We start from the raw sequence: 22,464 nt of genomic DNA on the forward strand, positions 1-22,464 counted from the left end.
CAGGAAGAGGTTCTTCACTGACGGTTGTCACACAGTGGAACACACTCCCCAGGGACATAGTCACAGCACCGAGCGTGCCAGAGTTTAGGAAGTGTTTGGACTGTGCTCTTAGTCATATGGTCTGAATTTTGGGGTAGACCTGTGTGGTGCCAGGAGTTGGACTCGATGATCCTTATGAGTTCCTTCTGACTTGGGGGATTCTATGATTCTATGATAATGAAAATAAGGCCTGCATTTCCAGTCATTTATTTATTTTAAAGGATTGAAGTCTACAGATGAGTATCACTAGAAATAGTTGATACCACTACTGTCTTCTCTGACATCTAATATTCTCTCCATTCTTTTTTTTTTTTTCTTTTTTTTTTTTTTTTTTTAATAAAAACAAAACACTTTGAGAGTGGTGATTCTTTCCAAAGCACTTAGCACTGTCAGCCTTTGAAATTGTAAAATTAAAATAAGCAAGGCCAGCCACAGGACACATTTGAGCCATTGTCTTCTTTTGGAGGCAATGCCTGATGAGTTGCTTCAGCAACTCTACAGCAGAAGATGTAAAGCTTAGTGATATGGTTTAGTGGAGGACTTGTTACAACCCCGTTAGGGAAACACCCCGTGAAATCAGCGGGGACAGTGGTGTTTGAGATGAGCTGCACACATCTGACACAGGCACCTAAACCCAGGTGCAACCCCAGGATGCGCCCAGACAAAATTAATAACAATTAAAAAAAAAAAAAAAAAAAAAGCGAGGTGCAAAGCACTGTGGGAAGGGGCAGCGGCGCAGGGCATTGTGGGAACGCCGGGCACAGCTTAAGGGCGGCTCCATGCGGGCGCGGCGCATGCGCGGGGGGAAGGCGGAAGTGCTGCTGTTGCCATGACAACGGCGTCCGGCCTGCGGCGCGCCTGAGGCCCAGCGGGCCAGGAGCCGCCGGACCCCCCCGGCCCGGCCCGGCTCCCCCCGGCCCCCATGGCACGGAGGGCGCTGCGCTGTGTCCTGCGGTTGGAGATCCGCGAGGTGAGTGCCCGGCCCCAGGAGGAGGAGGAGGAGGAGGAGAAGCCCTGGGGATGCGGGGGGAGCTGCCGGTGAGGGGCCGAGCCCGCAGCAGCTCCGCGGGGAGGCCTCGGGCTCCTCACGGGGGGAGGAGCTGCCTCAGCCCCTGGGGGTGGCCGGCCCGGAGGGGTGCTCAGGCACGGCCTGCTGGGCCGCTCGGCACCCGCTGGCTGCTGCCGTCCGGGCGTGAGGCCGCCCGGCGGGCGGTGTGCTGCCGCGGTGCCTGGTGCCAAAAGGAGGAGGGGCTGCGGCGCCCCGCGGGAAGTTCAAGTGCAGGCCCAGAAAGTGCACGCTGGGAAACCCACCCGGTTCCTGGTTAATTGACTACCATTGTTCACAAACTTGGAGGGCTGCTCTAAACACAGCTCTGAGTTTCTCAACGTAGGTGGTGAGGGTGTCACCCTAACCGTGTTGCTCTGATGGGTTTGCATAATGTAGAGGCCTGCTTTTTTCCTGGAAAGCAACAGATACTCTTAATTCTGTTCCTCCACATGTGGGTTTGTGTAACACAAAGACCTGTTTCCTTTTCCTGGAAAGGAGCAGATGTACTTTCTTCTTCACCTCCTCACATACCAAGAGAGATTACAGGGATGGTGTTCTCCCAGGGCTGGGCTTCTTCACCTGTGGGGCATTTGTTACTCACCCTGCTCTCAGGCCTACAAGTAATAATGGAAGGGGACAGAAATCTCCAACACAGATCTCAGTGCCCCTTTCAGCATGTGAGTTGTTGAGCCATGTTCCAACAGCACTATGTAACTTGTATCAGGTAACCCTTTTAATAAGTTATTTAGTCTGCTTTTTTGGACCACTTATTTTGCCTTTTTTTCCCCATTGAAGCCCTCACTTCATTCCTGTGATGATTTAAAAACTCTCCAGTCTCTGCTAATACCTTGCTCTTACACTCATGTCAGCACTGGCTTTTTGCTGGTTTTTTCCTTTTTTTTTTTTCTTCCCCAGTGTTTGCTCTCTTGATGTGTTTTATGGGCAGCAGTTCTATCGTTTCACAATTCATCGTTATCAGATAAAGAAACCTGATTCTTTCAGTAGTATTTTGTATGGCAGGCTTACCAGTCTTCTGATCACCATAGGGATGGGTGCTACTCTTCCACTTTGAGTTTGCGTTGATCAGGGTTAGAATTGAATTCAGCCTTCCAGATGGGGTCTCCCTGTTGCCTTAGATGATGTCAGGAGAGGTCCAAAATTCATCCTTTATATCTCAATGTTAGTCTCTTCACAGCTGCACTGTGGTTATACTGTCATTTATTAACACACTTGCCTTCTCTTCAGCCAGCTTTGAAGATGAGCTCCCCGAGTAAAAGAAGAAACTGTTGTTAATACACAGTAGGTGTATCTCATTCCTGTTTCTGATTTTTTTTCTATGTCTTTTTCTCTACCACTGATGATTTCTGAATTTTAATTGGAAAATTTCATGAGCATAATCTGACTTCTTGTGCCAGGGTCATTAAAATATTTAAAGACATGGATTGCAGGGCATATGGATGATTGTTTTTCATAGTAACCCTCAAACTGATGCTTTCCAGTCTAGCCTATTACTGGTGCTGTTGTTTGCCCAGTTCTGTACCACCTTAGGACTTTCAGACTCCTATCTTCTGCATCGTAAATAATAATTTGTCACATGGCATCATATGATGTTTCTGATGTCCAGATAAATCAGATATCCTTTGCCCGGAAAACAGGCTTTCAAGTAAAAGTTGGGTTTTGCTTGACTGGTCTATTTTTATTAAATATGTGCTGCTGGGCTTTTTTTTTTTTTTTCTAGGCATGTTTTTCATCCATATCCTTTGGTCTTTACTTTTGCTTGTTTAAGTATTCTGATTGAGAGGGTTAAAATTTTCCAGGACTTTTTCTGCCTCACATGGGCCTTTCATTTGCTATTTTTCAGTCAGCTGGTGCTATCCTTGTTTTCATAACACAGGTTTTAGTTACATATCCAATGGAGCGAGAAATATTGCGTTCTTTCAGAACCTGGGCTGCAGGTGATTCAGCCTCCCTGTGGCTCCATTACCTAGGCACATTGGGTCATTTCCATAATCTCATTCTTTATGTTTTTTCTCCTGTATTAAGTATCACGAAAAGCAAGGGAAAAATATTCAGTTGTGTTTGGGACATAGTTTGTTAATTCTCACATCCTGGTTGATTTCTAATCTTACTTTTTCCTTGTTTGCTTTATTTATGAATAAAGCCCAATCTGTTTGGATTTCTGGTTGGTTTTCCTATTTTTTTCCAATGTTCTACATATTTCTATGCCCCCTTGGAAATCCATCCATTCGTGTCGAAAGTTCTGTCGTATTCATTTTTCCATTGCTTTAGGATATGTGTTCTAGATTGGTTTTGCTCCTTTTGGCTTAATAAAATTCCAGGGTCTTTTTTTCTATCTGAATGTACGAGCTCTTTGGTTTATTTCATTGCTAGCTTTCCTTATTTCTGAAAGGCTGCTCTTCTAAAATTGAAAACCTTAGTTAAAGACCTTATTTGGTTTATCCTGCCATTAATTTAAATTGAATAATTCATGATTGTCCAGACTGAGATTTCATTGTTATTTGTTTTCTGAGACTAATTTTGGTGCCTACCTCTGCTGCTGGCATTTAGATTGCTCATGTAGCAACAGAATGAAATTCACATTATTCTTCATGTCATTGCTACTTGGAGAATTCACAAATGCGGCAGTGAAGTAGGTAAAGCTTTAAGCACTAAGATGAATTAATAGCGTTGTGGATTACTGCCAGGTAAGGAGACTAAAATGGCATCTCTTCACGTTGAGAAGATTATTTTTGCAACTCAAAGACCAAAATGCTATTCTTTATGGAAGCTTGCACTCTACAGAAGTTAATACTGTCTGTTGCCCTTCGTACTGAACTCTCCCTGTGTGGTGGCAATGGGCTTTTAAAAACATTTTTGTGGGGACAGGACCTTTTTCATTGGTTGCAAGTGCATGCTGCAGCTTTAGGACTTAGCGTAGAGGAAAAACAGTTGTATGGAATTGTGATGCAGTGGAATTTTGTTCCTTCCCATGAGAGGAATTCAGTGATTTTTGTGGCAGAATGTGATGTCCCAGCACCAGGGATGGTACATGTTGTCTGTCCTTCTGACAACTGAAGCAGAGAAGTCTGGGGTAACGCTGTCCCAGCCAGTTACCTTCACGAGTAGTCCTGTTCATTGGTTTTAAGATCGGTTAATTGCAGCACTGATATCCATCCTGCTGAGTTGATCCATAGGTAATGCTATTACGATTTTTATAACGGTTCCTCATCCTGCCTGAATGGTTTGCAATCAGGTAAGAACTTAGCTTGTCTCTTAGGTGTTCTGCAGCTCCATGCACCACATATTGCAAAATGAATTCCATGAACTGCAGGTACATACCTGTCATTCATTTTTGGAGCTTCTTTAAAGTTTCATGAAGATGTAGATTTGGTGTTTTAGCCCAGGCAGTGGATTGTGCAGTTTTTCTCCAGGATAATAGAAGAACAAGTTTCTACATGTGCTGATTTGTAAGAACTTCCTTTCTTCTATAGGATAGACAGAATAAATGTCATCCAACTTCTATTTGCAGTTTTATCACACCTGATGTCTTCAAACCTTTCACTTTTCATCTCAGAAAGTAGGCAAATACTGGTTGCCTTCTGTAAGGTGTGAAGTTCCAGCTAAAAAGAATCGTAAATTCAAGGAGAAAAGCCTCAGCCAAGCTAATAGAACTTGTAGTGTGTAGTTCAGGGGATCTTGCCTTGTATGAATGAAATCTCTCTTTCACTCACTTCCATCAACACTTGCACCATGCTGTTTAATGATAGGCATCCTGTTTCAATTGGGATGTCCATTATATGACACTTCTCAGATCTGAAGCCTTAACTTAATGGAGAGGACACTTTTCTTTTTTGTTGCCATGTTGTTGTTTGTTGTTTTTTTTTTTCTTGGATATTTATGACTAGAAACTTTTTTTAAAGGTTGTACTGTATAGCAATCTACAACACACTACAGATATTATTTTTGTTATTTTTTTCACTGGAGGCTGTTTTTTCTGCTGTTTATATAATTTTGGGTTAGATCCATTAACAATGTCTCAAGTAAACATTCATTTGGGAGTAAGAGACGGTAACCAAAGCACTTATTTTAATTCCTGTCACTCTGTTCCTTTGTCTTTCTGCCTTGCAATTGAAAGTCTGAACACTTTCTCTGGCAACCTTATGTTAGAAGAGACAACCTCATTTTTATTATGCTGCTATAAAAAGTGAGCAGTAGAACTGAAGTGAAAGGTGACAATTCTTTGGCTGGGTAATAGAATAAAACCATGTGGCTTGGGAAAAATAGCAAATAGTTTTGCAGTGATTTGTGTACATCATTGCAGTAGAAACACAGGTAAGAATGTTTGATGTTCATCAGAGCTTTAAAGGCATACCAACTTCTTACTCAAGGAATAAGAATGGCCCAAAGAAAGTCAAGATATTAGTGGCAATATCTGGTAGCCTAATGACGAGTCTTCCCTGCCTTGAATACACTCCGGGTGGCCAGACTTCTTTTATAAAAATTTGTGTGACTTCCCACAGTAATGGAATAACGTTTGCTTTTTGTCACTTACATATACAACTGCAAAATTAATTATAATATTGTGAATAAACTTGTATTTTTTGATGGTTGGTCAGAGCATGGAAATCTAAGCATGTAAATTTACCAGCTTCATTCTCTCAATGGTTAGGCTAAAATTTGATATTTTTTTTTCTCTGCATCATGTAAACTTCGTTCTAGATTTCTGTCACTCTTTGTTTAGAATCTGATGTGATCCTTGATGATTAAATCATCATTAAATGCACACACATACTAACCTGGAATTGGGATACCAGTTTTAGGTTTGGCTGAAGACCAATGGAATGTGTTTACTTACAGTAAGAAGAATTTGGTCGTGGTTATTTTACAATGGTGACAATTTTTTCTTGTCACTCTGTACAAATAGAACTGCTTTAGAAATGTTTCCACTCTAATTCATTGTCACCTGACTCTCAGCAATCAACCATTTCAGCCTTGACCATTTCGTTTTTATCCTGAAAACAGCCATTACTCCTGTAACTAAAGTTCAGTTTTTTTAATGAATGTGTTACTATTACAGATAACTTGCCCTGGAGTGCAGCTGAAAGACAAAGAGGATCTCTATCTCAGTGTCTCTCTGCTTGGGCAGTACAAAAAAACTCGGTGCGTCCCTGCAGCATTTCCACTTTTCTTTCAAGAAAAACTAGTGTTTGAAAAGGTAAGATAGTGTCAACTTCTGATACAAGGCAAATAAAACTCATCCCACACTCACAGAAACTCATTGCGAAACCCCCAAGTGCAAGTAATCACACTGAGGATGGCATAGTATTATAGCTCCTGGTTCTCTTGAGCACAAAGGAGGCATATGCCTCCCTTATCCACACAGTGACTTGAGAAATATGCATACTGAAAATTTATAATATTTTATTTTTAGGTGTTTGTGCATTCTTACACGAACTGGCCTTTTTCAGTGTTTTATTTCCTAGCATGGAAAGAACTAAACTTAGTTTTAAAAACAATGGCAAGGTGTAAAACAAGGGTGGTAAGATATGGGAGAGTCGATTTAATTCAGCAGAAAATAGGATTACAACTCAAGTCTTTTTGGTGACATCTTTCTCCCTTTCAGTTACTTTTTTCATGGTTTGTCACCAGAATTCCCAGGGTAGTACTCTGACCTTATAATTTATAGTTGTTTATCACGTATTCTGAGTCCCCACTTGCTTCATTATTAGTACCACAGGGATAATGAAACACAGAATCTTACAGATAGGATCTGGTTTCTTGACTACCTGTGCATAATAATACTTTGCCCTTTCTAGTTCTTTTCTTTTAAGCATCCCCTAGCACTGAAAACCAGACAGAGTAAACATCAGTGATACTCTTGTGATGTAGGTAATACAAAAACAATGATAATTTTGCCAACCACCGAAGAGTAAAAGATAAATAAAAAATAAAAGAACACAATATTTCTTTAAAGGTAAACATCCCACAAACTACTTAAGAGAAATGTAGTGAACACTGTTTTGGCTGTAATTTAAGGGAACTGCGGGACACTAGAACTTAACTGCTTACAGAAGAGCTGAACAAGAAAGCTGAGAATAATAAGTCTTCTTACAAATAGCTATTGCATAGTTCTAGGTGCTTGTGGGGTAGCAGTACTTTGGTATTTTTGAGTGTTTGGTATGTAGAACAGCAAAGTGATTTACACCACTCCTCACTTAGTGCAGAATTTCAGGGAAGCCTATTACCTGCTTAATATCCTCTGCAACTTTTTTCTTTTTCAGAAATTCCTCTTCTATTCTTTGCCGTCTGTTCACATGTGGTTCAGGTTAAAAAAAAAATAAACTGAACGATACTCTGTACATGAATAGTCACTCCCATGAAAATTAAGCTTAAAGTCATCTATCAGAATTCTAGTGCATCCAGCAATTTACCTTTCTCTCCTGAAATTTTTACAGACAATATTTATCTCTGTTCAACTCTTCATAATGCCTCCTAATTTAAATATGGAGAGGTAACCCTGGAATGGTTAGAAAGCATATGACAAGAACTGCTAGCTTTCAATGAATTTGATCGTGTGCCAAATGATAATTTCAGATTCCTTTCTTTTTCCAATGGGGATAGAACTCTTGGCAACCATCTGAAGCAGGGAAGAATATTGATTTTTATTTTTTTCTTCTTCCCCCAGAGGTCCATCTGGTGATTTTTGACTGTGCTGTTATTTTTATTCATGTATTTATTTATTTATTTATTTTCCAGACATTTGCTGATATAGTTGATCCTGCAGACCTTGTGAAGTTACTGGAATGTAGGTTCTGCTTTTTATGCATATTATGTTGTATGCATTTATGTCATGCTTGTACAGTTTTTAAACATGTTTTGGAGGTTTCAAGTATGTAATAGTTTTATCAAGGATCTGTTCTCTGAAAAGTTAGTGGGTAACCAATATAGAATATCACATACTAAAAGTATTTAATTTAAAATTTTTTATTACTTTTTTTTTTAAAGCTAGGACACTAGCACTAGTGGTTTTTCAAATTAGATATGTTGCTAGTGTAGGCATAAGTTCTTGTTGGTTTTTGGATACTACAACTTTACCCAAAATGCTGTTAACTAAGAAAATGCCTCTAGAACATAAAGTATATGCTTTAGAACAGGAGAAGGGGTAAAAGTCCTAATTAGTAGGATGACCAGCTGGTTATTCAGTCAGGTAATGGATTCCTCTGACAACTTATATGATTGTTTTTCAAATAATATAAGCATAAACTTTGATTTTCTTGGTAAAATGATTCTTTTCATATATTCTTTTCAAGAAAATGGTTTGTATCGACAGTAAGCAGTCTTGCCACATGTGGAGTATAATGAGACAGAACTGACCCTAAACTCCAGGAGTATGCTCCCTAATACATGAAGTTATGTGAAAAAGATGTAACACTTGCATCATCTTTAAAAGCTATTTTCAAAGGACAAACGTGGCAGCAGATGGAACTTATCAAGTTCTTAGTCAAATTTAGACTTGTCTTTTGTACTCTGCTAATGCCATTTTGTTCATCTGTAATACTTACACAAGCTGTTCTTAATTTTCTCTTATTGTTGGTGTTGCAGAAATAGCGTGACAGTGTACAGTGCTATTAAGGTTAAATCAGTGAGCATTTCTTTTTTGACAAAAATTATTTCTCATTTTAGTGTGTTTTTTTAACTAATGAAAAAACTTTTCTTCCTTTCTAGTTGACACAGCAGTACTTGAACTAATACAGCTGGTTCCTCCAGGTATTGTTTCAGTCTCTTCATAAATTATGCAGTTTAATAGGTGAATTTCCATGAGGACATTGCCCATTATAGCACAATCACTTTTTTCAATACACAAACAACATAGAAAGCTCTTCAACAAATAGTCATCTGAATATAAAATGTTAATAGATCAAGAGGATCTCATTCTTGAAGGAGAGTAGTAACTGAATATTGAAATGTACCATATTCATGCTTAGGAAAGTGATAATATTTTAAAAATGGAAAATAAACTGAAATCACCCAACACATCACGTATTAGCTGCATCACAATTCACTTGTGAAGTGTCTGTCTGTGAAATTTCAGAGTGCATAATCTTGTTCTCAGAATGACACTTTTTTTCCCTTCCATCCTAATGGTGACCACTGGGAAAAATCTTATCCTCACTATAAGTATTACAAGTCTCTTGGGATATGTGATGATAATAAATAGTGATTTGTCACACTTCTGTTATTGGTTTGTGTGATTATAAAAATCTATTTTAATGAAATTCAAGTATTCCCATGAATAATGTAAGTCTGCATTTTATTGGAAATAAAGTCAAGTTTGAAAGAGGACTCATTTGGAAACTGGTATTAAAAACACTGTTACTTGTTCTCAGTAGTTTCAAAGAAACAATTGCTTTTCTCAGGTGATGCATGAGTCTATTTATACAAGCAAATGTACTGAATGTGGATTTTTGTGGGAGGGTAAAAGATCTTGTGTAAGTAATTTCGGGGTCAGAGGTAGATGTTATACACCCCAACGAAAGCTGGCAGAATGACTGTAATAGCACAACCTAAACCTCTTCATAATATGCAGTCATGGTTTTTCCTTAAATATATATATATTTAAGGAGGTTTTTAAAGAAGAAAGTAGCAAACCAGGATACTGAGAGAATCTTGAGGTACTGATTTTAATGTTGCTTGTATTTTCTTCTGACAACAATGCCAGTTTTCAATTTAAGAAGCATCAATATTCTGTAACATGGAAAAAGTTTTTCAGAAGGGATTGGCTACCATTAATAAAACTACTAGTTTCTTCTCTGGCATGGAAGGTAAAGAAGGAAGAAAAATCATTGAAGTAGTTATTGCCATGAGAAAACGTCTGTATCTTAAAGAAGATTGCCTTAACAGCTCTATATTTCTTTAAATAACAGCAAAACATACTTTCAGGCTAAGTTTCTGCACATTTCTGTGCCTGATTTAACTAGATGAGGTTATTTCCTGGAGTTATTTCCTAGCCTTGCTGCTAATTTGTAAAGAACAAAATTTATCTTAGTTTGAATATGTCTTGTGTGTGACGTCTGTACTACTATATTATAGCATTTTCTGTTTCCCAATTAAAGTATATATTTTCTTTTTAGTAGGAGAAATTCTAGCTACTTACGAAGAAAATACAAGAGATTTCCTGTTCCCTGACCCTAAGCTTACCCGTTGGCACCATGGTTTAGATCGTGAGATTTTAATGAAGAGGTCCTCTTCTTTTACAGTGAGTGAATATCTGTGGATTGTATTTATGGTACAGTGTGTTTCACTGGAGAAACCCGTTGAACTTCTTCAAATGAAAAGCGATTTCTTCTGACAGATTTTGCCAGTTCAGGTGTTGAATGTACAAATCCACAGTTGCACTTCAGCGAAGGTATATACATTTTTTTTGAAATGCTTCAAAAAGCGTTTATTGTGGAAAAGTTAGTTTCCAGTTGGCTTGCAGTGTGGTACCGTGACATGTCTCTATTTCAATTTAATCCATGGTGCAGTTGGTAGATGAAGGGATGCAAGAGAAAAAGAGGGAGACCTTGTACCGACTCCATGGTTCTCGATGGATAAACCACGTAACCCTAGTTTCTTTTTAGCACTTTCAGACCATTTTTTGTACTGTTTAGGACAATGCCAGCCTCTACAAATTTATATAGTGCTATGCCATCTGATCTGTGGGCCTCCCCAACATCTAAAATCACCACTAAAATAGTGAATGAAATTTGGCTTAGTGTTGTATGATTGTTGTTAAGTTCCAGAGCCTGTTCCTCAAGGTCTATCCATAACTTAAATCTACAGTTTTACAAAAGCCTATGATAAATGACAACTAATTGGCAAAATGAGTGCAATGAATTAATGTTAATTTTTTGGAGATATGGGCTCAAGTACATATTAAATGAAATACCCTTTCATAAAGTTTGACTGTTGAACATTAGATATCAGTGGAGTACCTCAGGAAGTCATGTCAAGGACGATGGAGGTGATGTAGGAGATGTTTTGGAATTTGTTTCGTGTGTCTTATTTTGGTTAAGTTGTACTAGTGTAGTGACAGGATGTTTGTATTGGGACTCAGTTCCCTTGTCTGTTGTGATTGGATTAAAAACAAGTTGTGGGGGTGGGAGGAAGGCTGATTAAAGGTCATTGGTATCGTTTAACTGGTATAATCTTTCCCCTGCAACGGCAACCTGGAAATTGCCCTGTCACTTGCAATTAGAAGTGCTAATTTGGTGTGCAATGCTCTGCTGCATTTGAATGAATTCAGGCTATGATTTTATGATATAAAATGTGTGGTTTTACAGCAAGCTTAAGCTGTCCCTGTTAAAAAAAAAAAAAAGCCATTGTTTTTAAGTCATAGTGTCTTATGTTATTGGTGGCTCAAGGGAGAGTGAGACCACAACAGCCTCCATTTTGATGGGTTTTAAGTTACCACAGCTCAGAACCTAGCTTGTATCCTGCTGTTTATTTTTTCTTTTCCATTATTTCATCATTCTTCTCTGGGTGTAACCACACTATTCAACAGTTCAGGGAAGTAAGTGTTAAAAAATATTTATGTCAGTAAAACCACACAAAAAGGATGGCCTTAAATACAAGCTGTTTTCAGTACAGTTCTCTAGATGGCCACAAAAACAGTTGTTCTGGTATTGTGAGTGAGGAGAAATACCTTAAGAAGTTCTTGGTGTTGCAGCTTTATTCTCTTAAACTGAAAGCCTGTTCTGCAGAGCTGCTGCAACAATCATACAGTAAATTTGAATGAATTTTAAGTAAGTCTTCACTGAAGGCGTGCTGGAGTTGTCTGTTATTTTTTCACTGTTATTTTAAAATGGCCTTTTGCTATACGCAGGTCTTGGACAAGAATGTTGACATTTGCTATGTTAGTTACATAAGTGCTTTACACGATTCCTCTATTTTTGAATGGCATCTATATTATAAAAAGTTAGTGAGACATCCAAGATTCCTGTTTTGTCGTATTGTTGCTTATAGAATGGTTTCTTCCTGGTTTTGAAAAAGAAAACAGATAACTTGGTAATAAAATAAAGTGGAATTGCCAAAATGGTTTTAGATTTTTTGAAGATTCAGAATAATGAATCTCTAGAAGCAGAGCCATTAGAGCAGTTAGTGTTTTGTTTTTGTGTTTTTCTTTTTGTTGGATTAAGTTCTTTAATACAAAATATGTATTTTCTAATAAAAAGGTGTCATCTTTTTATCAGCTGTGAGAAGATGTGGTCAGAATCATTCAGATGTGCAGCTGAATTATAACACTGTAGTAGCTTTCAGATGTTGACTGATGAAAGACAGAAATGTCCTATGTCCTCAGGAGTAGTGTAAATGAAATCCATCTCTGCCCTGAAATGAGGACTGCAGAGAAGCATCAGTTACTCTGTTCCATCTCCATCAAAGAAAATCAGAACAGTTTAAGAAAGGATTTTCACATACTGACCCCATTTTCAGGAATAATAAAGAAGCTGTGTTTGATGGAAGTGGAGGGAGGCTCTCAAAAGTACTTGTGGCTCCTCTCCTTGGTTGTCAAATGGGATAGCAGTGAGGATTTTTACCTCCAGAAGAAGTGCAGTCTCAAATGTCTCCATCTTCTAGTGTTCCCGGAGCTTTACTGGCAAGTACCTCCTGGCAGCACCGTAGCACTGAATGTAAATGCTAAACAAAAGGCAAAGTGTTAAACAAGATCCTGAAAACCAAAATTGCTCATGTTATTTCTATGCTGGTCAAGTTGTGTTCTTCCTGCATTAAAAACTTATTTATGGCTAGCTGAGATGTTGAGTATTTTTGACTGACAGCTGTGCTTCAGAGGCACTTTGCTTCCCAATAAATTTGTCTTTTATTTAAAAAAAAAAAAAAAAAAGAGGTAGCAACAACAAGGTTACGGTTGTGGAGTTCAGATAGCAGTGTTAATCAGACACTGCTTGTCACTGCCTAATCTGCCAGTTGGAAGGAATCCCAAGTTGAGAGGATCAGAACTCCTCCAGAAATCTGGCACTTGGCTGATAATGTCTCTGGCTAAATGTCTTATGAGGCTTACAAACACAATACGCGTACAAGACATGCCTCGAGTTATCTCTCCTGGTCCAGTGCTGCCCAGCTGAGGCTTTTTCTGGCTCTTCTGTATTTCTCTGCAACCCTTGCCTTTCAGAATATGTTTATGCCTCAACTGGTGGTGACTTCTTACAGACATTCTTATCTCCATTCCCCACCTTCATGCAGTATTTGCTATGTAACTTAAAACATTTTCTTTTCAGTTCCTCTATCTTTCACTAGCATACCAATATAAGACCTTCTACTATGTACATATATACTTTTTAAGCTATGGACTTGTCTTTGTGCTCCTTACAGTTAAAAGCACTTAACCAAGTTGCAAAGCAGACTTAATCTCCTAAATATAAACTGCTTTTACAGTTTTCCTATGACCAAGTTAATAGTATATCCATGTCACATTTGTTTAATGACTGGTGCAGGAGGACTGATAAGTCTGCTGAGGGCTGCAAGCACCACTAAGCCGGTGGCAGAGGAACACATGCCCAAAACTTTCTAGCTGGACTTTCATTTACAGACATGTTTGGGGCTATGGAACAGCCTTTGCGTATAATATCTTTCAGCAATTCCCAGTTTGGGAGTTGTAGAAAACCTTTTGTTTTTTGTTAGCTACATTACCTAGTTAGCATAAGTTACCTATCCACTCCTGTATGTGAGAGTGCTATTCTGTATTTCTTCTTCACAAACCATTTCTTTGAAGAAACCACAGTTTTATGTGATTTTTTAATTAGAAGCATGTAACAAGTCTCTATTCATTCTCATTCTCTGTAAGAGACAAGCAGTAGGTGCTCTGTTGCTTTTTATAGAAGACTTACTAATTCTGATGTGTCCTTTTTTTAAACTGTTGATAACACTTGACAATTCATTAGTAGTAAAAATGAGTTGATTAAAGACGATCAGCTTTAAAATCTCTTTTAAATGCCGTAACTTGACTTGATTGAATCCTGGACTCTGCTAATTGGTGTGACTGAGCTTTCTTGGCATTTTTGTCATTTTATTTCCATAATCTAACCTGAAACTTAGATCATATTCTCTTATGGGAAATCAGTGTGTGTTTAGACAGGTGGTAGGGAATAGTTTGGTTCAGTAGTAGCCTTCACACATGAAGTTCCTGCTAATTCTCAAGTGTGGGATAGGGTCACCAAAGGACTGTCCCCTTTCTTTGTTTCTCTGTAATTTTGTGAGTTCAGATGAAAAAATGCCTCTGTGCACAGGTGCATGGGAACGTGCAGCAAGTTCTCATTGTGTTGAATGAAGAGCGGGATGGGAAGTTCTAGGGAGACTTAAATTCCCCTTTGTTTCTACAGAGCTGTGCAAGAGGTGCATAGATGATTCTTGCTTCTTTCTAGAATGCATGGCCTTTAGTTCTTATCTGTGCTTCTCAGTGTTGCTGCTTTGGGACGTAACACTTGTGTGTCAAAATCTCTGCTATTTTTGCCTAATAAATTTTGTATGCATTAGCCAATTCTAGGCAAATTTAGCAGGAAGTAGGGCTCTCAAAGGTATTACATACCTTTATATGGCTGCAGTAAAAGATGAGTTCAACAGACTATTAGCCATAAAAAGGCACGGGGACCTGCTGGCCCATTAGTACATATGTGCCAGTTGACCAGGAGGTTGGATCCCACAGAATCTAAACTGTTCAAACTAGGGCTGTCTCTTGTCAGCCATGAGTTTAAGAAAGGATTAAAAAGAAGTAGAACATGGGAGAAAATCCAGAGAAATCAGACTTTGCCCTGAAGGTTACAGAAAAAAGGAGATTCTTAATGGTACTTTAACAAATGATTAATTATTTGCAATGTAACTAATTTTCAAAATCTTTTTACAAAAAAAAAAATGCACAGTTGAGGCTATTTATAAATAACTTTCCAAAGTTAGCAATAATGAAACTTCTAGAGCGTGACTGGAATTTTTATTGATGCTATATAGCATGGCATGAAAAATTTTTAAAAGTGCTTTTGACAAAGAAATGTATTGAAATAAAAGTCAGACCTTAATTGTTGTACGAAAGCAATATAATCATCTGTAATTGAATTGTCAGAAATGCAAATGTTAGCATCTTGACATTTACCATTGCTGTTCTGTCTTTTCTAATTATCTTTATTAAAGGCTGAAATTAACAAAGGAAATGGCTGAAAATTAGGAATGGTTTGTTACATTAGGTGACATTTACTACTTTGATACCCTTTATCTCGAGTTGGAGCTTGATGTTCAATTATTGTCTCTCTTCTAGGGAATTGCACCAAAATTGAGATTTTCTACGAGCTCCCTTATTACAGAAAGTCTGTTAAGCTCAGGAAGGAGTCACATACAGGTTAGCATAATTTAATTGTTTGCAATTTAATTTCTAGATTTAATATTGATAGCCTTAGTTCCAATTTTTGCATGTGCTGTTCACTTCGAACTTTTCTCATTCTTTTGTTGTGGTTAAAGCAGTTGTCATGGGTGCTTGACAACTTGATTAAATTTTTAATCAAGTATGAGTAAAGAGTGGGTTTGGTGCATGACAGTAAATGTTGAGAGTTCCCTGAATCTGAAACAATTATCAGCTGCTATGTTCTGTGATCAGCTGAAGTGTCAATCCCTGGTGCATTTGTAGGTGGGAAGATGCCTCCTTACCATTTCTCACTGACACTTAAAATTAAGATGGGACAATGAAAGCTAGGTGAAGTCAGAGAAGGTACATTATCAAAAACAAACCAATTGATTTAATTGTTTTTCATAACAATATCAGTAACAGCAATGGAAATGAAGATTTCTATTGAAAAGGCTTCACCAATATTAATCAGGAAATGCTTCTTCTGCAATGGGTGAAGTTAAAGGCAAAGTAGCTGAAGAGACTGGGGAAAAGAAAACACTCTGTATTTGTTCATTTGGTAGCGCTGTTTTCTGGTCTCACTGGTTTGTGTTTTTGTTGGGTTTCCTGGGACAGGCTGTCACACAAAGTCACTGTCACTAGATTATTGAGAAATTGTGCAGTATCATGAAAGTGGAATGGTTGTTAGGAAGGTATATGTGCAAAAAGCACTAGGTGACTTTGACCTGTTTGTGGCATTGCTAGTTACTAAGAAGTTTCTTCCAATTTTATCAAAAGAAATATATTGAGACACTTAAAGGATTGAAAAAATCAGTGAAAATTGGCACTGACAGAAAACTAACCTTGTTGAAGGTAAAGGGCAGCTTGATTTAAAACTAAAAAGTGTCCTTAAAAGTATTTAATGTTACAAGGGGCACATCAAATTTGCATGTATTGCAGTGAAGTTATAGAGAATAAGCCAGAAAAAGCACAGTTGACTTCTGTTGAAATTAATCTCTGAGAACTAGGTCCATTTTTGTTTGGACTGGTTTCATACTCTGGCTCACTACTAGCTGCAGAAGTGTTGGTACAGGCATGAGAGAGACAGTGGAGTGAACTGCCACTGTGATGCCAGATTTAAACTATGTTGATCAAAAAAAAAAAAACCACACAACTTCATCATTAGATGAGAAGGAAAGACACAAAGGCAATGTTTGGACGTGGACACTTTGCTCCTGGGTTATTCTGAACTGAGGCAGTACAAGCAGCATTCAAATTTAAGAGTAGTGTCAGTTTCCTCAAGCTCGAAAAGGAATTTCTAACCAAAAACAAAACAAAAGAAAAAACTCTCTTGCTGTTCTCTTATTTTTGAGCTTTTATAACATGGGATTTGGGGCAAACTCTCACCAAAAAGCCTAATTACCCGTATTGTGGTATGTTAAAACATGCTGCTACGAAGTAGTCTACTAAGAGTTGCATAGTCTAGAGTTCCTTGACCTATAAAGCTTCTAGAGTAATTGCAAGTTCATTTAATTACAAGAATTAAAAAGGAATGATGATGTATTTCAAGCAAAACTTCAATATTTGACTGAGTTTCCCAGAATTTGTTCTCCAGCTTTCCCTTATTCTGCTGTATGTGGGTATTTGAAAAACAGTACCAACTCGGAGATAAACTTTTAAGGCAATATTTGATAATGGTGTGATTTTATAAATCTTGGTTTAAAAGAAAAAATGCATATTTTGGATGTAAACTGCCATCCTGAGCAATAAACAGATGTTTTGCCACCCCTTTTGCAAAAGTATTCACGTCATTTAAGACAGTCTTTTAAGCAGGTAAAGTTGGTTTTAAATGAACTTGCTACCAAATTCGGTTGTTTTTGTTTTTGTTTTTTACAGTCTCTATATACTAACCCTGTGAGCAAGTTAATTGAGTAATTATTAGACACTTCAACATTGCTACATGTTGGAATTTAAGGTTGTTTGAAACTTTTTTGATTTTAGACGAAATGGTAAATACAGTGTTGCTTTTTTATATTGCTGTTTGATTATAGTTTTCTGAGAGGAACTTCAGCTGACATAGCATCTATTTCTGTTAAAATTATTAGTTCCCTGTTTCTGTTATTGTCAGAGGTCTTTGTTCTGCATGCTGTCAAACCAGGTAATTTCTCTTTTTCCCTTTAGGATGATTTGAATTGGGTGCATCACTCAACCCCAAATGGAAAATTGCAAACAAAGTTGCCAAAGAAAATCACACTTTCACCTGAGAAAAGCAGGCACAGCATAGTGACAAAGAACTACGAGCAGCCTACAATAGCTTCTAAGTCACGTTCTCCATCTCCATACACAAAAAGACGAATGTGTGAGCTATCAGAAGAAGCCAGGCAACGATTGGCCCATTTAAACCTTGGTCCTTATGAATTCAGAAGAGAAACTGATAAACCTCCATTTGTAGTTAGACGGGTTTGTATTTTCTACAAAGTGCTTCTAGCTTAAGCTGTGATCAAATATTGTTCTTTCACTAAATACTGCTCCAAAAATTCATTCATCTCTCAGTTTAGATAAATAGTTTTTCCTCTCTTTACTAGTCTGTCGTATGGTGATTTAAATATAAAATTAACTAAAATAAAATTTCTTTTATCTGTGTTAGTAACAGACAAAGATCAAATTCTTTCATGAATATCTTGGTTAAATTCTCTGAGGCCCCATTTCTTTTTCTTCCAGTGCACTAGACAGGATAATAGCTGTATAAATTCAACTTGGAAGTAATTGATATTAGTATTAAAAAATCCTGAATAAGATTTTAAAGAAAGAGTGTCTAGTCACATTATGAACATTTACACTACCTCTCTTTATACTTTGTTGGCATCCTATGATCTTTGAAACACTTCCTTTGCTCAAAGCTAAATCTCTAGTACTTTACTTACAGCTGATAACCACCTGCATTTAGCACCTGCATGAGAAATTTTTACTAAATGTATGTAGAAAAATCATTCTGAAATTAAGTAGTTATTTAAATAAACTGAGTAAAGCACTTTAACAACTAGGGGTCCTGATTGCTCAGACTCTTGGATGATCGTTTTCTCCAATAAATTGTTTTTATCTTATTTTTTGTTACAATTGCAACAATTCTCTATTTCTTAGAATACCTCTTAGAATGTGTAGGGGCAGAGATGGAGTTGTTCTGACTCTGTGCTGTGACATTATGATTTGTCTACAATTTTGGACACTTGTCACAGCCGTTGAGTATTTAATTCAATTTGGTCCTCACATTATTTCATTTTTCTAGTTCATGTGCAGATAGTAACGGCTTGTCAAATTCTAGAATTCGTCCTCGAGTTTTCTTCTACTTGTAGGTACCTTTTTAGAAATTCAGATTAACCTTAATAAGCCATTAATTATTCATCAACCTACTGTTTCTCTCTCAGATATTTTTCTTTTAACTCCTGTTAATCAATTCTTCTGGTTTTTGATCTATAGGTGAAGTTCACAGTTTAATTACAGCACCTGTAAACACTCATTATTGATTTTGGTTGCCCTGTTATGTCTGTACAAAAAGGAAAAAACTTGTCTCTTAATGTACCATATCCTGACTGTTGTAGCATTCTCAATCTAGAAAGGCCACTTTTAGGGCATCTCAACTGCTCAGATCTCTTTTGACTTGGAGATCTTGCGTTGCATGAAGATTAAAATTAAATTATGTTAAAGTGTAACTTTTCTAATTAGGAAGAGTAGCACTTTGAGATCTGAACTGTTTGGAATAAATATGTGATATCAAGTACTATTTAAAACGTTATAGACCTTATAGATGAAGGAAAAACTGCATTTTTTCCTTTTGAACAACATGACATTGAGCGTTCTGGACCTTTCTAGCACTGTTTGTGTATGTGAGATAATGCTTATTGTATAACATGAACAAAATGTTATGAAAATATTTTAAAATAGTATTTGATTAAGAATACATGGCTTCAGAAAGCATGTGCTCTTTTAAATGTAAATAATGCAAAATACATGTATAGATCAAAATGTCTGATACTGTACATTTTAACAGTAGTTTTGCTCCAGGTAGAACAACAAAGTCCTGGTACTGATCTTCATGCCTGTTGTACCCTGAGAGAAAGTACAGTGGGAGCCTGGTCCAAGGTAACGCATGGTCAGTATTTAGTACTATATCTCTAATTAAAGCTTTTCCTTTCTCCAGTAGATTAGTAGGTTTTTGATTTTGTTTTTTTTTTTGTCTTTTACATTTTGTAATGGGGAAAAAACTGTTCCTTCTTCTTAGGAATAGTAAGAATAGTGAATAATCCTACTGCTGCAAAAGCAGGTTTTACATATTCCTTTACCTTGTGAAACTTGGAACATAGTTCTACATGATTTAAAAAAAAAAAAAAGCAGGAGCAGAAAATACCGAAGTCCAGGCAGATGCTCTGTTCCACTTCACCTGTTTTGATTAGTTGCACAGAGAGGAGCAAATCTGCACCTCAGTCAGTGGGTGTGTTGGTCAGGCTTGGAGTATTGATTGTTTTGAAGTTCATGGGCTTACGTTACTCCAAAAATGAATAATGTTTCTATTGGCAATATTTGTGAGTAGTGGATCAGCGACATGCAATTATTAGTGATCATCCAGGATACACTTGTGTATAGGCTTTGACACTCATTGATAGCAGTAACTGAGGGTTTTATTAAGGGTACAGGACAAGAAAAGGAAGTATGCTAACGTTTGATTTTACTGCACGTGTCTAGCAGTATGGAGATTTTAATGAGTCTCATCAGTATTTGTTTGCTTTGTCTCATTTTTATTGTGCCTCCTATAATTATGAATAGTTGTGTAGCAAATCATTTTGAACTTATTTTACATTTGATCTCTGCAGTAGCACTGGGTGTAGGATTTTAAAGGCTTCACATTCCCTTTGGGGTTATACCTATCAATCTGTATCAGCTAGATAATGTAACAGACCTATTATCATCTGGTACCATTATGTACTCACAAAATGAGTTGGTGGTCTTTGGCTAGTGGTTAGGAGGATGAAGTCTACCTCACTGCTAGTATCTGGATAGTTGAATGATCACCTTCTTCTGGGATACATCTTTTTTCTTTCTCCAGATCCTTCTCTTCTCGGCAGCTACAAACCCAAGAGAGCCAAAGTGAGTATTCTGAGATGCTATTGTTTACAAACTGTTTTTCTGGGGAAGCCCTGAGTGAGAAGAATTGTCCTATATGTAGGTATTTTTGAAACTTTATCTACTGTACTATCAAACACAAGACAAAGGACATTTAAAATCTGGCATAACTCAGTTTAGCTCTGCTGATGGATTATTTACAAATAGAAATGTGAAACTTAATGCTCTGTAAGATATCCATGCCTATAGGTACCAGACTTACTTTTCCTTGCTATTAAGGCTTGTGACAAGACTGTAGAAGAGGCTTTAAAGGCAGCTTACAATTCCCTTCGTGGTCATTCTGAGAGGAAACTTTTTCAGAGGAGTATACAAAAGTAGCACTAGTATAAATGGCAAGCCACTGTTCTGTCATTCCACCTTTGTTTTTAAGGTACTAGCTGCTTTGTGTATTAAGTGAATCTGAAGATAATGTCAGAGTACTTTTGTATTTGTTGTAAAATAAGGTAACCTATGGAGACTTTTCAGGTTAAGAGGAGTTATGAAAAGAGTACCTAGTATAGTGAAGAGTGAGTAGAAGATTAATAGATAGGCCTGAGTTTTCCGTGGAGGAAAAAGCAGTTGTGAGAAAAATATTTCTAAGAACAAGGGGTCACAGACTGGGGAGAGGTCTGAGATTTGTGTGGTTTAAACTCCCAGGCATCGCTGACTCTGGTCCTGGGAGAGATGGGCCTTCAAACTGTGCAGTCAGAAAAAGGTGATAAAAGGCCTGTTACGCTGACTTGGCCATAATATGGTTTGTGAAATGGGTATCTGTGCTATTCCCCAGCAGGTAGATATTCTTGCATATATGGGAAGTGTGTAACGCTTTGGTTTTAAATACAAAATTGTACCTCTTGATACTCATAATAAATTTTAGCAAGGCTTGTTGGTGTCTTTTCATATTTTTCCCTTGTTGTTTTAACAGGCAAAATCTACTCATGGAAAAGACTGTGACAGCTCGTCTGATGTTTGTAATGAGGATGTGATCTTGGGTCCACCTAACAGACAGTCCCTTTCTGCTGGTTCATTAGTGCATTCAGCACCTTCAGCATTTCAGAAGCATTCTCCAAGTTCGGTGCTAAATCGATCTTCTCTAAGGGAAAGGTAATGACTTGTTTTTGTTTGTGAAATTCTGGAATCATTAACAAGAGCAGATGATAACAGTATTGCATGACTATAGGTTTTATGTTTGGAGGATACAGGCTGAAGAGACAGGAAATCTTTCCCCATCAACTATCTTGTTTGACTTTTCCTCAGTAGCTGTGTCTGCCATCACTTCTCTGCTTAATGAATACAAAAGGAATAATATGGCAATGAGAAGGATCTTTGACATCTCTGTTGCTAACATTCTCTGAAACAATGAAGCCCCAGGTTTTGTGCCCCCCTATGTCCATCACATCTAAAACAGAATATTTAAATAAATAATTACCGTTTAAGTGGGAGTTAGACTATCAGGAATATAAATATAGATGTTCATCAAGCAGGATGCTTTGGAGGCATTTGGAAACATTTTTCCCTTCTGTCTTACCCTACTGTTTGTAAGTATATATTTGTGGCTGTTCTGTAGTCAGATGTGTGACCCATTTTAGTAACATGCTTGGACTAGCTTTAATATAGGCAGTGTATTATTTTCTAATCTTGCTGTTTTATTGACATCCTAGTATTTTTGTTTCTTTTAAGCTGAAGCATGGGCCTCTGTAGCAATTCTATGTATATTAATTTCTATATATTTATTTTCCCCTTCTTAGTCCTCCACTGACAGCTTCTAATATCCCATAGTTTGCTGGATTCCAATCCTGAGGTTAATATTTTGGGCAAGTATAGCTGTTACAGTGTCTCATGAGGGTGGCACAGA

At 37.5% G+C, this 22,464-nt stretch overlaps 1 protein-coding gene across 1 annotated transcript in view; it reads left to right on the forward strand.

Annotated features, from left to right (window-relative positions):
- Window positions 1-884: 884 nt before the first annotated feature.
- SPATA6 (spermatogenesis associated 6) overlaps window positions 885-22,464 on the forward strand; it is a gene marked incomplete at its 3' end in the record, with an annotated part of 36,670 nt that continues 15,090 nt past the window's right edge. Inside the window, 10 exon segments of the mRNA XM_084290751.1 lie at window positions 885-1,009; window positions 6,165-6,302; window positions 7,844-7,892; window positions 8,813-8,854; window positions 10,219-10,343; window positions 15,390-15,470; window positions 17,634-17,915; window positions 19,521-19,602; window positions 20,554-20,594; window positions 21,535-21,713. Coding sequence (XP_084146877.1) covers window positions 962-1,009; window positions 6,165-6,302; window positions 7,844-7,892; window positions 8,813-8,854; window positions 10,219-10,343; window positions 15,390-15,470; window positions 17,634-17,915; window positions 19,521-19,602; window positions 20,554-20,594; window positions 21,535-21,713 — 1,067 coding nt within the window. The 5' untranslated portion in view covers window positions 885-961.

Source organism: Netta rufina (assembly GCF_964035555.1).
Source record: "Netta rufina genome assembly, chromosome: 8".
Classification (NCBI taxonomy): Eukaryota; Metazoa; Chordata; class Aves; order Anseriformes; family Anatidae; genus Netta; species Netta rufina.